The sequence below is a fragment of the Podarcis muralis genome, chromosome 15, assembly GCF_964188315.1.
Source record: "Podarcis muralis chromosome 15, rPodMur119.hap1.1, whole genome shotgun sequence".
NCBI lineage: Eukaryota > Metazoa > Chordata > Lepidosauria > Squamata > Lacertidae > Podarcis > Podarcis muralis.
In genome coordinates, this window is record NC_135669.1 from 35304235 (window position 1) to 35318337 (window position 14103).

Here is a 14103-nt window from a genome sequence, read left to right on the forward strand (position 1 = left end):
GGTTGGGCAAAAAATTCCTTCACTGCAGGGTTTGGTCTAGATGGCATTTGTGGTGTCTTCCAACTCTGCAGTTCTACGATTCTATACATACATACATACATACATACATACATACATAAAAGGTTAAGGTAAAGGGACCCCTGACCATTAGGTTCAGTCGTGACCGACTCTGGGGTTGCGGCGCTCATCTCACTTTACTGGCCGAGGGGGCCAACGTTTGTCCGCAGACAGTTTTTCCAGTTCATGTAGCCAGCATGACTAAGCCGCTTCTGGCAAACCAGAGCAGCACACGGAAATGCCGTTTACCTTCCCGCCGGAGCAGTACCTATTTATATACTTGCACTTTGATGTGCTTTCGAACTGCTAGGTTGGCAGGAGCTGGGACCGAGCAATGGGAGCTCACCCCGTTGCGGGGATTCGAACCGCCGACCTTCTGATCAGCAAGTCCTAGGCTCTGTGGTTTAACCCACAGCGCCACCCACGTCCCACACATACATACATACATACATACATACATACACATAAATACACACAGGGATAGCACATTCTGGAAGAGAGGGACAGAGAGGGGGATGGAAGGGAATTAGAGAGATGAGTTGGGGGGCTGAGTAAGAGGGAAGGAAGGAGGAACCCATCTCAGCAATGGAAGCTGATTCATAAGGATGAATGGAGTTCCATCACCAAATTACGAGTCTCCCCACAGCCTGCTGCCACCTGCCCACTTCCTTACTTACAAACAACCCAGTGTGTGGTCCTGGCTGTCTGCATCCTCCTAAGTCTCAGTGTTATCCTTGGAGAACTCAGCAGAGAGGATGAAGATGGAGAGAAACCTGGAATTAGTTAGTTCTGCCTGCCATTGGCTTTGGCTACAGTTACTGATGATCCTACCAGTCCAGATGGGCAGCAGCCACCACTGCTTGTTCTGGCTGGGAGGTCTTAGGGTTCTACAGGGGCAAAAAAACAAGAATTGATCTGACAAGCCAGAAGTCTGTCCACACCCACAATACGTATCCTTCTTAAATTTGGGTTTGGACATATTTTATGCAAGCAGGTTGTACCAGATTCCAGTGGGAGAATTTAAAACAGAAAAGCAAGCTATTCTGTTCTTCCTCTAGCATGGGGTTTCCCAAACTTGGGTTTCAGGCTGTTTGGGGACTACAATTCCCATCATCCCTGACCATTGGTCCTGCTAGCTAGGGATGGTGGGAGTTGTAGTCCAAAAACAGCTGGAGATGCAAGTTTGGGAAATTCTACTCTGGCACAAGGCTGGGGAATCTGTGGCCCTCCAGATGTTGCTGTTCAACAAACTTCATGACCATTGCCCATGCTGGTGGCTGCTGTTTCATGTGGGAGTCTGTCAGTATATAGAGGGCCATAGGTTCCCCATCCTCATGCTGGCACTAATGGAGGAACAGAGATGAAGGGAAACATCCATCTATTAACAAAGATCAATTGCACATTGTGTAAGTGTGATTTTTTTAAAAAAGGAAGAAGGAAAGACTGAGTGGTATTTAAACGAGAAGGATAAAACCTCATGTTGCCATTGTCTTGGTTTTCAGAGCAAGATCTTCTCCGCCAGGAGCTGAACACCCGATTTCTGGCTTCGCAGAGTGCCGACCGCGGCGCCTCGCTGGGCCCACCGCCTTACCTGAGGACGGAGTTCCACCAGCACCAGCACCAGCACCAGCACACCCACCAACATACACACCAGCACACTTTCACGCCTTTCCCCCACGCCATCCCGCCCACCGCCATCATGCCAACGCCGGCACCTCCCATGGTGCGTACCCCAGGCAGAAATGTGAGGATAAGTAGAGCACAACTCTCTTTGGATCTTTTTCTTTCCTATTGCAAAAGGGTGATAAAATTGTGTCGGTGGGGGAAGATGTCCGGGTGAAGGAAGAGATTCTGGGAGGAAGCATGTTCCTCCCGCCTTGCGACTCGGGGAATTCGGAAAGTGAGAAACGTTAAATATTTCTGGGAAGTTCCGCATCAGAATGTAGAAGCTCCCATGCATGTGGCTCCCCACCCTTGCCCCTTGTTTGCAAAAAATGTGGTGTAGATTGAAAGTGAGGACCTAAAGCTAAACTTGAACCCTCCTTTCTAACGTAATTGCTTTCTATGTTTTGGCATGGAAGGCAGTACAGTACTGACAATGTGGCACAGTGTGAGTGACATCAGCCCAGAGGGTTGATGGCCATCTGGTTGACTGGCATCTGAGTCTTACTTCAAACTGGCAGTGGGGCAGTGTCCTCCGCTAAACTCAAAGGCAACAGAAACACTTAGTGGGTGCAACTCAGGCTGCCCCCCTCCCCCACCGCATTTACTGGTTGGTGCCTACTGATAGAATTTATTAGAGCTCTGAAGATGTTTCAGAACACAGGTCCCTTCGTTCTGGACCAGTCTTAAACTCTTGAGGAAGGGCCATGGAGCAGAGGTAGAACATAATAAACTTCACAGGTTCAATCCCTGGCATCTTCCAGTTCCCCACTCCTTTGGCATCTTCCCACCATGCCAAGCTCCACACCATGTTGGAGACACCATGCTCTAGCTGCAGTGAAAAAGTAAGCAGTAAACTTGCAGAACAGGAAGCTTTCAATTAAAAGCACAGTAACTCTGCCATGTGTTGATTATTTCACACTGCTGTTCCACACTGGACATTGTGATTGCATTTTACCACCAAAATAAAAGGTCGGAAATCAGGCTTGGGGGAAGGGGAGGATGAGAAGAAAAGATTGATATACAGCCATTCGGTAATGGCATGTGCATTCTTCCAAAAAGGTGAATGAGGAAATGATGATATTTCAGAGGGTGGTGGGACTAATGTGGAATGAACCTCAGCCTGCTGATATCACTGCTTTGTTTGCTTAAATAAAGAGGTGGAAAAGAGGTATATGGGCCTCAGGAACCCATGGCCTTTCCCCCTCTGATAGCAAGCTCAAGTGGTGAGTGTTGGAGGACATGGAGTCCAAGTGGACTCACTGAGAAACACGAAGGAGCTGTCAGTTTGCTCAGGGAACTGCAGAGTTTGTGTACACACACACACACACACACACACCAGAGCAAAAAAAAAGATGCAGGCAAATGGGTGACAGATTGGACACAAAAACATTAAATGGGAAAATGGAACAGGGTGGGGAGAGGGCCCAGGGAAAATGTCCTCCTTGCAGAGAATGGCTGGCTAGAACACTGGTCAGGAGCAGTCCTGTTATATAGGGAATATATTGTAGTATTATCTTGTTGGTCCCAATCATTCTACTTAATTTGCACCTGGAATTTTTGTTATCCAAATTGCTCCTGATCTCTTCCTGCTCTCACTGCTGTCCATACTTTCATCTCTGAACACCTGCCATTTTTAAGTATATCCTCCCCTTTCCCCACATCTCCATCGATTGCCAGTTTTTTCACCAGTTCCCAACCATTGACTGAATCAAAGAAATGTATGCCCCATTAGAAAGACAACATAATGAGTTTGTGTTTTGATCCTTTTTGCAGTTTGACAAATACCCTACAAAAGTTGACCCTTTCTACCGACACAGTGTGAGTTCTTCTTACTGCCTTCAAATGTATTAATTGCTTCTTTTCCCATTGGTGGGCTGAGATCACCACTCAGATCAGTGGCAGAACATCCCATTTTCTGTTTCCCTCCTTCTCCCTTTCTGTCCATCACTCTAAAATGTCCATCATAAATATTGTCATTTGCTTTAGCTTTTCGTCTTGTGAAAGATGTGATATCTCTTAAAAAGAAAAAGCAAACTCTGAAGCTATGCCTAAATCTAGCTCTTTAATTGGGGACTGGATACTACAAAGGTGCCCAGATTCTCTCTGCTGTTTCTGTCTTCTCTGCTCATTTCAATGGCACAAGCAGATCTTTGTGACCATTTCTCTAGCTTCCAAGGTGGTAATGAAGATATATGAAGTCCTGGGTTTATGAGGGATTTTTTTGCATTTGAATGAGAAACTATCTAATTCACACTTCTTCAACTTATATGTAAACCAAAACACAGTCTTACCTTTGAAATTCGCAATTCGCTGAATTTTGCAATGCAGTTTTCCACCAAAGCAACATGTACAAGAATACATATAATATGGGGAAAGTATTATAAAAAGGTCTGTATTACTGAAAATATCATACAAAATGCATTTTATTGGGGTAAGTTGCATGTAAAAATGTCAAAACCGCATGCAAAAAAAAAATGTTTCTTTAGGAGAAAAACACTAAAATATTGATTTCAAATAGCATTTTTGGTAATTTTAAGAAATGCAAAGTGCTATGAAAGATTTGTTAAATTTGGGCAGCATGCAAAACTTCATAAAGAAAAATACAAAATGCAATAATGAAAACTAACGAAATAAAGTTAACAACAGCAAAACCTTCCTTCTTAGAAAGACCACATAAAAATATTTTCAGCTTACCTTAACACCACACTGAAACAGCAAAGACCTAGGGTTGATTTTCTGTAGGAATGTCCTTGCCCAGATATGAAGGTAAAAAGGTAAAGGACCCCTGGACGGTTAAGTCCAGTCAAAGGCGACTATGGGGTTGCAGCACTCATCTTGCTTCCAGGCCGAGAGAGCCGGCATTTGTCCACAGACAGCTTTCCGGGTCATGCAGCCAGCATGACTAAACCGCTTCTGGCACAACAGACCACTGTGACAGACACTAGAGCACATGGAAATGCTGTTTACCTTCCCACCACAGTGGTACCTATTTATCTACTTGCGCTGACATGCTTTTGAACTGCTAGGTTGGCAGGAGCTGGGATAGAGCAACTGGAGCTCACCCTGTTGTGGGGATTCGAACCGCCACCCTTTAGACCACAACACCACCAAGCCCCAAATAAATTGATTCATTCAGCCCATATGATCTCCCTTCACTCAGAGGAGTAGAGCACCTCATGCAAGATCCTTGTGCAGGCCTGAAGAGGCACAGCTATCTACCTTGGGGCCTTTGTGCCAAAAGAACCTTAAGGAATTGACAGCACCCTGAAAGCCAAGCTTTATGGTTGATCCAAATGGTTATACACCCTCCCTTTCTCCAATAGGTGAGAAATCACAGAAAGAATCCAAATGAGTGTTAGGTCATTTGTGTTTCACTTTCATTGCCTCAGATGTATCTAACCTGATGGCTTGTTCCATTTCAACGGTTAACAGAGGTTAAAAGCCAGAAGATTAAAGCACTTGAAACTTTTAACTGGCATATTATTAAAAATGCATTAACCAGTGGATTTCACTTAATGGGACAGATCAAAAGGTATTATGGTCTAAATTTGTAGGCAAAGTAGAATTGCTGTTTTTTCTTCCTTTCTTAAAACACTTGTCGGGGTTTTTACCTTCAGTTTGGAATGTGCTTTCTTAACACAAGATGCTGAAAGTGTGATTCGGGGAGCTGTATGGCATCTGTATTTTTAACTATGGTTATTAAAAAATGCTATTCCCCCCTTTTTGCTGCATAATTTAAATTCATTAAATTTGCAGCCTGCCCTTCCTCCCAAAGGAGCCCAGGGTGGCAAATGTCAAAATATTAAAACAATATTTAAAAATCATGTTGAGAACAATTAAAAACATTTTTTTAAAAAAGTTAGGAACAATCTACAAAATGAGACCATTTAAAAATGTGGTTAATAATAATAATAATAATAACCACGCCCATCTTGCTGGGTTTCCCCAGCCACTCTGGGCGGCTCCCAACAGAATTAAAAGCACATCAAACATTTAAAACTTTCCTAAACAGGGCTGCCTTCAGATGTCTTCTAAAAGTCAGATTGTTGTTTATTTCCTTGACATCTGATGGGAGGGCGTTCCCTGTAACCGCACTTCTTGCAGTGAGGGAACCACCAAAAGGCCCTCGGAGCTGGACCTGTCCAGGCTGAATGCTGGGGGTGGAGAAGCTCTTTCAAGTATTACTAATGTACCCTGAAATGTGGCTTAAAATACTTTAATAAATAATTAAAAGTAAAAGTAAACCTCAAATAAAAGGTCGTCTACCGGGAAAACTAAAAACCTGCTAAACCATTAAAGTCTTTGTCAGCCAGTGGAAGGCAATCATAGTGGTGGGACCAAGCTTCACAGGGCAAGGAATCTGGCCACAACTGGAGGGCCACAGTTTCTCCATTCCTGCTTCAGAGAGAGAGAGAGAGAGAGAGAGAGAGAGAGAGAGAGAGAGAGAGAGGTGATGAGGATTTTAAAGGATTAACCTAGCTACTGACAGTACCTTAAATGGCAGGTGGAAACATGTTCCCACGAGGAGACGTTCCAGTTTTTGGGAGAAGACTCCTCAGGAGTCAAGGTCTCCTCACAAATAAAGTCCTCTTCATGATGACGCCTCCCTTTTGATGACAGAAGATGGAGTTCAGCTGCACCCTAGGTGTGCTTCTGGCAGTTCCAGTTCAACAGCCTCAGCACCAGGCTGGAAAAGCTGTTGGGATGTATTTGTATGTCCCTTGCATCAAACTTTCTGCTTGCCTGCCTGCCTGGACCTTGGGCTGCCATTCAACTTTTCTCTTGTCTGAGCCCTCAACTGAACAAACCCCAGTTTGCCTGGGATGGGATCTTGGACTGGCTTTGGCTGTTGGTGCTTCCTGAACCTACAGAAGCTGCGTTACTTAAAAGTTGTCCTGCAACTTGGGACCCAGCTAAGATGGGACATTGATAGCTCTCTACTTTTGTTGACAAGATGGGAATCCGAGCCTTCAAGCAGCAGTGGCAGTTCCAAGACACTCTGAAAGGTCTCCATCCTTTCCCACCATCTATATGTTAACAACCAGCATACAATGAAATTTCTAACTTCCCTTCGTTTTTGTGAACTGGCATGTTAATACAGAACAGTAAGCATTATGGATGCTAGAGTCTTTAACATGCTCATTTTCAGTATTAAAAAGTGATTGCAACCCAAGACGCTTGCCTGCCTAATGGGTTCTTGAGAGCTCCGCTATTCAATATCATCTAATCTTGGAAACGTTTTCTGCGCCATTGGAAGTTCACGTTGAAGCGAAATAGAATTAAAAGACGGCAATGATCTATGAAAGGAGTGGGGAGAGGAACTGGGTCAGGTGGTTCAGTGAAAGCCTTAAAATTATTGCATTTTCTTAATGATGTTAATTGCAGAGAGAGAGAGAGAGAGAGAGAGAGAGAGAGAGAGAGAGAGAGATGCTTCAGTGTGCTCAGGTGCACCTCATGGAACAATACAATGAAACACACTATTGTGCTTTTTTAGATCTTTGGCTGAGGCAGGCATCATGAGCCAGTGGAATACGTACATTTGCACAGGAATTGCACTGAGATTTTGTAGAAAAAGGCCTCATCTGTTGGCCAAAGGCTTTTCCCAAGCCAAACTGCTGTAGGGCAATTCAGGAAAATTGACGAAGGGGCACAAGGGCTCTGGGATGCTGCCAGAGCCCTTGCACTGCCTACTCACAGCTGGGTAATCTCATGACTGCAGCTTTGCACAGGTATGGGGAGGGGGAATAAGTAAATGGAAAATGAGTTTGCTCTGCTCTCCATTTATTTATCCCACCCCACCCCACCCCACCCCACCCCACCCACATGCAAAGCTGCAATTGGGTAAGTAAAATAAGCATAAGATGCAAACTACCTGTGTGTATGTGATTTTTTTATGTGTGTGTGATATTTATATGGGTGGGCGGGAGGTTGTGCCCTCTGGCTGCACCCACTTTTGTTTTGACCACACCACTATTGGCATGCATCCCACATTGGATTCTGTTAACATCCTAACCATGCCTTGTGGTGAATGTTGGGTAGGGCCACCACTCAGCGGTTGAACACATAACTTGCATGCAGAAGGTCCCAGGCTAAATCTCTAGCATCTCCAGACAGAGCTGGGAAAGACTTCAATGTGAGACCCTGGAGCTCAATGGAGCCAAGGGTTTCACCAGAAAAGGGCAATCAAAATGATCAAAGGAATGGAGCAACTGCCCTCTGAGGAAAGGTTAGAACATTAGGGTCATCTGAAGTTACAGAAAGTACTAAGAGGAGTAAGAGGAAACATGATAGAAGTTTATAAAATTATGCTCTCTCAGAACCCTAGAACTCATGGACCACGAAATAAAGTTGGAAGTTGGAAGACTCAAACCAGATAACAAATTACTTCTTCACACAGTTGAGCTGTGGAATCTGCTCCAACAAGAGTTGGGGGTGGCCCCCAACTTTGATGGTTTTGAAAAAGGATTAGACCAATTAATGGAGGCCCATGCTATCTGTGGCTATGTTCTACCTCCACTGTTGAAGGCTGAATTCCAGTTGCTGAAAACCACAGACGGGGAAAGTGCTGTTGCACTCAGGTCATTCTTGCTTATCCCAGAGGCATTTTATTGGCCACTCTGAGAAATGGCCTGATCCAGCAGGCTCTTCTTACAGTCTCATGACTCAATATTAAGGCAGCTTCCTTTGTTCCTGTTGTTTAACTGCTACAACTAATGCAATTGACAATGAGATCACGTTTCTGCTCCAGTTCCTTTCCATTGCATCCTCTCTTTTTTTCTGTAATGCAGTATTATAATACAGTATAATAATAACCCTCATTATAAAAATCCATTCTGAGACAGCTCTCTACCCCTTGTGCTTTCAAATAATCTGTTCTTTCCACACAAATCTGTTCATCTTGTTGTCTAACATTTTGTGAATGTCCATTATATCCCTTATTCATTGCTGTTGTCAGGTGCCTTTGTCTTTTTCCTAGGCTTATCGCCACCTCCTTTACCAAGTACCCAACATCAGTGGTCCAGCATTGATTTTTATGCAGTTGGATCACTGACTGATTAACAGCAGCAATCATGCGAACTGCATAATTCATAAACTGCCTCCGTGTCTCTTTTGCTTTCTTCTGAGTTGAAATTGCATGATGTGCAATTAGAAAATGTCTGTGGGGTCCTTTGCTGATGTTATCCTCCCTTTGTCACAGTTATTCCACTCGTACCCTCCTGCTGTATCGGGGATCCCTCCAATGATTCCTCCAACTGGTCCTTTTGGCTCACTACAAGGGGCGTTTCAACCCAAGGTAAATTGTAAATATGTTTTGTGTGTGTTGTGTAGGCTCTTTCCTATTATGGACATGTGTCTTGTGGCTTTGTGGTCTCTTGCAGTCCCAGGTGTATTCGTGAGGAGCAGCACTTTTATTTGTCTTGGGCCTGCATGGGGAACCTGCAACCCTCTAGATCAGCAGTTCTCAACCTGTGGGTCCCCAGATGTTGTTGGACTACAACTCCCATCATCCCTGAGCTCTGGCCTTGCTAGCTAGGGGTGATGGGAGTTGTAGTTCAACAACATCTGGGGACCCACAGGTTGAGAATCATTGCTCTAGATCAGTGTTTCCCAACCTTTGGTCTCCAGCTGTTTCAGACTACAATTCCCATCATCCCTGACCACTGGTCTTGCTAGCTAGGGATGATGGGAGTTGTAGTCCAAAAACAGCTGGAGACCAAAGGTTGGGAAACACTGCTCTAGATGTTGCAGGACTTCAACTCTCATCATCCCTCACTGTTCCCTATGCAGGCTGAGGCTGCTGGGAGCTGTAGTCCAGCTGTAGCCTGGAGGTCCAAATGTTCCTCATCTTTGGTTTTGGAGATGGCTCTGCTGGGAGAGATGAATGAGTCTACAGGAAGGCATTTCCTCCCTAGGTCAATGTGGGGCAGAGTTTCCTTTGAGCTTGATTGGAACTCAAACTCTCTTGGGGATGATGGGCAAATCAGTTGAGAAGAGCTCTGCATGAACCTTCATCATGTGTTCCCTTGATTCACTCTCATTTACTGAGAGAGCAGGGGAGGCAGGGGCTGGGTGGAGAGGTTTGTTGATACTGGCTTCCAGGAAGGCTTCCAGGTGCTGGTTCTTGCTTTTAAAGCCCTATATCAGAGGTGGGGTGTAGTACCTCGGGTCCTTACTGGACTGCAGTCACCATAACCCCTAGCCATTAGCTATGTTGGCTGGGGATGATGGGACTTGGTTTCCAAGAACGTATGGATAATCACAGGTTCCCCACTGATTGGCAAAGTCTCAATAAACATACCGTGGAAAGTCTACACTTCTTGGTGATGTTGGCCCAGTTAGAAAAACTATTGGGCTGTTTTCCCATTACATTTTCAATGCGATCGCTGATTGACTTTGCACAGAAGAACCAAAATCTGGTAGAGTGGGGGCATACTTTGGGCTGAAGCAGCAGCCTAGAATTAGCAGTAAACAAAATTAGGCAGTAAAACTTCCCTGGGGGCATTTTAGGAGCCCTGAAAAAGCATCTTTTCATCTGAAAATGTTCACTTATGAACATTTGATGCAATCTTCCATTCTTTCATTTTATATCTTGCCTTTCTTCTATCATGGAACTCAAGGTATTCAGGGATGTTCTAAACTGTTTGTTTCTGCTCTTTTATACCAAGTATTGTATTTCTCAGCTCAGGGGTAGACTGACGTCAGTCTTATGCATTCTGCTTAAGGAACTGCAATCCTCATTGTTCACCAGTGTATTTTAAATTTAATCTTTTGAGGCTCGATGTTGAGCTGTGTTTGTCCAATTTGAAAACTATCCCCGCTCCACCACTCAAGCTTCTTAAATATGTAGATTGTGGTTCATTAGCAAAGGTCCTCATATGTATGATAATTAGGCTATTAAGAATCCATTTGAGCTTAACCAGCTACTAGTATGTGGCTGCGTGTATGTGTATGGTTGTTGTTTTTTAAATGTTGTGTGGGGCTCTTCACAAGTCAGGTTTTTTACATTCTCATGACTACATTATAAATCTCTATTCTAGAAAGACAGTTTTGGTGATTCTTACTTTGTGAATGGAGACATCTGCCTCTACTGATGTCAAAATCAACAGTTTGGGATTGATGGATTATGTGTTCCATCTGTTTCAAACCCTTATCCGCATTCTTAGTCAGATTGCCAAGACCTTCAGCCATTTTCTGGGAGAGGACAGTTGGCATCTTGTTGGCCACTGTGATAGCAGGATGCCAGGCTAGATGGGCCTTTGGTCTGATCCAGCAGGGCTCGTGGTCTTATGTTCCCCTTTCATTGGCTTTCTATATGCCCCAACGTTCTGCTGTTTCCCAACACTTGAAATTATTTCAGTACCCGCAACTACAGCCAGCTGTCTGGATACGAGCTGCTTCCCCTTCTCTCTGACCCCCTTTATTGGTGCAAACCCAAATTGTTCACTGTTCAGCTGCTGTCCCTCACACTGTCCCTCTCTAGCTTGGATTTTTATCCCAGCAATATTCCATTTGACTCTCCTTTCCCAACCCCCACCTCCAGCTTGGCATTCCCTCCCTTCTCACCTGCTTCTCACAAGCACTATCAGTGAGCCTGTATTTTTTATTATGCTCCTTGCTTCTGTGTGAATGGAAGGCCATCAGCTCTGGTTGGAATTCACTTCCCATCCTGCTAGATGGCTATAGGGTTGCCATACGTCCGGAAAATTTGTATGGGATACCCTGAACACTGCATCTGCAAGCAGTGTCAGAGTGGAATTTGGCGAAATGTCCAGGAAAATCCATACGTATGGCAGCCCATGTTGGCTGTTTCATTTTTTGCCAAATTTCCTCAGAAATAGCTAAGAAATGTTCAATTTCTTTGTGATTTTGCAAAAGAAAGCTCCATAACTTTGGCCAAAAAACCCTAGCATGGGAGGTACTGTGTTAGGTAATGCTGGAAGTTGTGGTCCAGGAGATGCTGTCAGAAGCTACACTCAGAGTACTTCCAGGGGACTCCTAGTGGTTCAAGGGTATATTTACTTTCAGACCTAGAAAATAAATAAGCAAGGCACAGTGTGAATAGTGTTGAGGTGTGTGTGTGTGTTGAAGTGGGTACTCTGCAGCATGCATTATCACCTCAACAGAGGGAGCAGGCTTGTCTCCAACAACAACTGTGAGCCCATTGCAGAAGCAACACCTGAGAATTGAAAACCTGTGAACACAACATAGTTTGTCAGGTTAGAAAAGAAGAAACTGATAGAAGACATGTGTGCACCTTATTAGCTTGCTTTGTGCAATAGTGAGAGAGATATGGGTGTTTCACCAGTTTAGGCTGTTCAATGACATCTTGTAACACACAAAAAGAACAGATTTGAATACTCACAAATATAACAGGAAAACATGGTGAAACTTAGAGAGCCAAGATCTCATTTTCTAAAGCTAAACAGATCTATGACTCATTTTAAGAGGTCTTTAACCTAGCACATAAATTATGATTCTGTGTGCACCAAGGCAAGGCACTCTGGAAATGACATTTCAGAGTATGTGAAACTGTAGTCCAAAGGTTTGGAACCTTGACCCTCCAGATATTTCAGGACTCCAACTCCCATCATTCCTGACCATTGTCCATACTGGCAGAGACTGATGGGAGTTGTAGTCCCTATAATCTGGAGGGCAGCAGGTTTCCATCTCTACTGTAACTAAATGAATAGATGGATAAATAATCTTCAGTTCCTTTCTTTTTTTATGGAGACCCTCACTTACTGCGTAACTAATTCTTTTGAGGTCTTCTAAAAGTTTAAAAGTTTGCACATAAATTTACACTGCCGTTGTTTCTGTGTATGTGACATTTGTAGACTTCGAATCCTATTGATGTTGCAGCGAGACCTGGAGCTGTTCCACACACCCTACTGCAGAAAGATCCCAGGGTAAGTTCTAAAATGTTACAGCCCCTCCAAACCATTCAACCATTGAATGATGAATGAAGTTGAGGTGGTTATCTTAACTCCACCTTTTATTGCTATTTGTAAGGTAAAGGGACCCCTGACCATTAGGTCCAGTCGTGGCCGACTCTGGGGTTGCAGCGCTCCTCTCGCTTTATTGGCCGAGGGAGCCGGCGTACAGCTTCCGGGTCATGTGGCCAGCATGACTAAGCCACTTCTGGCGAACCAGAGCAATGCACGGAAACGCTGTTCACCTTCCCGCCAGAGTGGTACCTATTTATCTACTTGCACTTTGACATGCTTTCAAACTGCTAGGTTGGCAGGAGCAGGGACCGAGCAACGGGAGCTCACCCTGTCGCGGGGATTCGAACTGCCGACCTCCTGATCCTAGGCTCTGTGGTTTAACCCACAGCGCCACCCGTGTCCCTTATTGCTATTTGATCTGAGCTTAAATTGAGAAAGTGTGGAATTTGGAAAACATAAAGCACAGGGTCTAACTTTCATGGTCCTTAAGTGGACTGGCTGTGAGTGGGAGTGCACAGGGTGTGACAGATAACCTGAGGGTGCCAGAGAGCATAAGACTATAGTATCAGGACCACAGATAGTTCCAAGCAGATTGGGTGTTGTGATTACATCTAGAGCTAAGCCAAGGTGTTTCATTGCTCTTGGACCAGTCTTCACCTCCAAGACTCCACCCACATTGAGAATAGCAGAAAGGCTTAAAGGTGTAGACTTCTGACCTAGAGGCTCTTACTTCTCAACCTTTTGCATTTCTTTCAAAGGTTTGCAGGCTTTGAACAGCATAATGCTCTTGGGAGACTGTCTTATGGGTTTCTGCATCCGGGGGTTTCTGCTTTAGGGAGAGGGTCAAGGTTGACACACTTCAGCTCAGGTTCAGTGTTGAGGCCTGGGTTTAGATTCAGCACTTCCACAGATGACACTTTTTGTCCTCCAGATGTCTTCAAGTCAGGGTCAGGATGATGATGTTAGCCATCTACGATGTGGAGCACCTGACCATGTATGGTTTTGGGAAGACTCCTTGACGCCTCTAATTAAATGCTGTTTTCAGGTAGCAGGGTTAGAAAAGGCCTCTTCTTGTGACCCAAGAGGAGCCCTCCCATTCAGCATGGGTTTGAATGGATTTGAGGGGGTGGGAAGGGAGTCAAAAAGTATTTTTGTATGAATCCTTTTTATCCACATTTGTTCCAGTGTGAAAATCTGCACCACAGAGCAACCAGTCTATACCAGTCTGTATCATTTGACTTGCCTTTTTATAATTGGGTGACTCGGAGCTGGTTTTAAAAGAGGAGGGGTATGTGCAGTCCAGCATTAACCACAGTGGAGTCCTCCAGGTGTTGCTGAGTGAAGTCTCCTATAATGGTCAAAGATGTTGGAAGTTGAGGTCCAACAAAATTGTGGTTCACTCGAACTCCTATCAGACCCCTCATAATGTTCAGGA

At 44.5% G+C, this 14103-nt stretch overlaps 1 protein-coding gene across 10 annotated transcripts in view; it reads left to right on the forward strand.

Moving 5' to 3' along the window:
• AUTS2 (activator of transcription and developmental regulator AUTS2) overlaps window positions 1-14103 on the forward strand; it is a 680474-nt gene that overhangs the window by 650642 nt on the left and 15729 nt on the right. For 6 of the 10 annotated variants that reach the window (XM_028707713.2, XM_077919334.1, XM_028707719.2 and 3 more), the window contains 4 exons: window positions 1560-1801; window positions 3496-3540; window positions 8921-9016; window positions 12558-12629. In XM_028707713.2, the coding sequence (XP_028563546.2) occupies window positions 1560-1801; window positions 3496-3540; window positions 8921-9016; window positions 12558-12629 (455 nt within the window). The remainder of the gene's footprint in view (window positions 1-1559; window positions 1802-3495; window positions 3541-8920; window positions 9017-12557; window positions 12630-14103) is intronic. The other 4 variants (XM_028707715.2, XM_028707716.2, XM_028707717.2 and 1 more) reach the window with 3 other exon arrangements.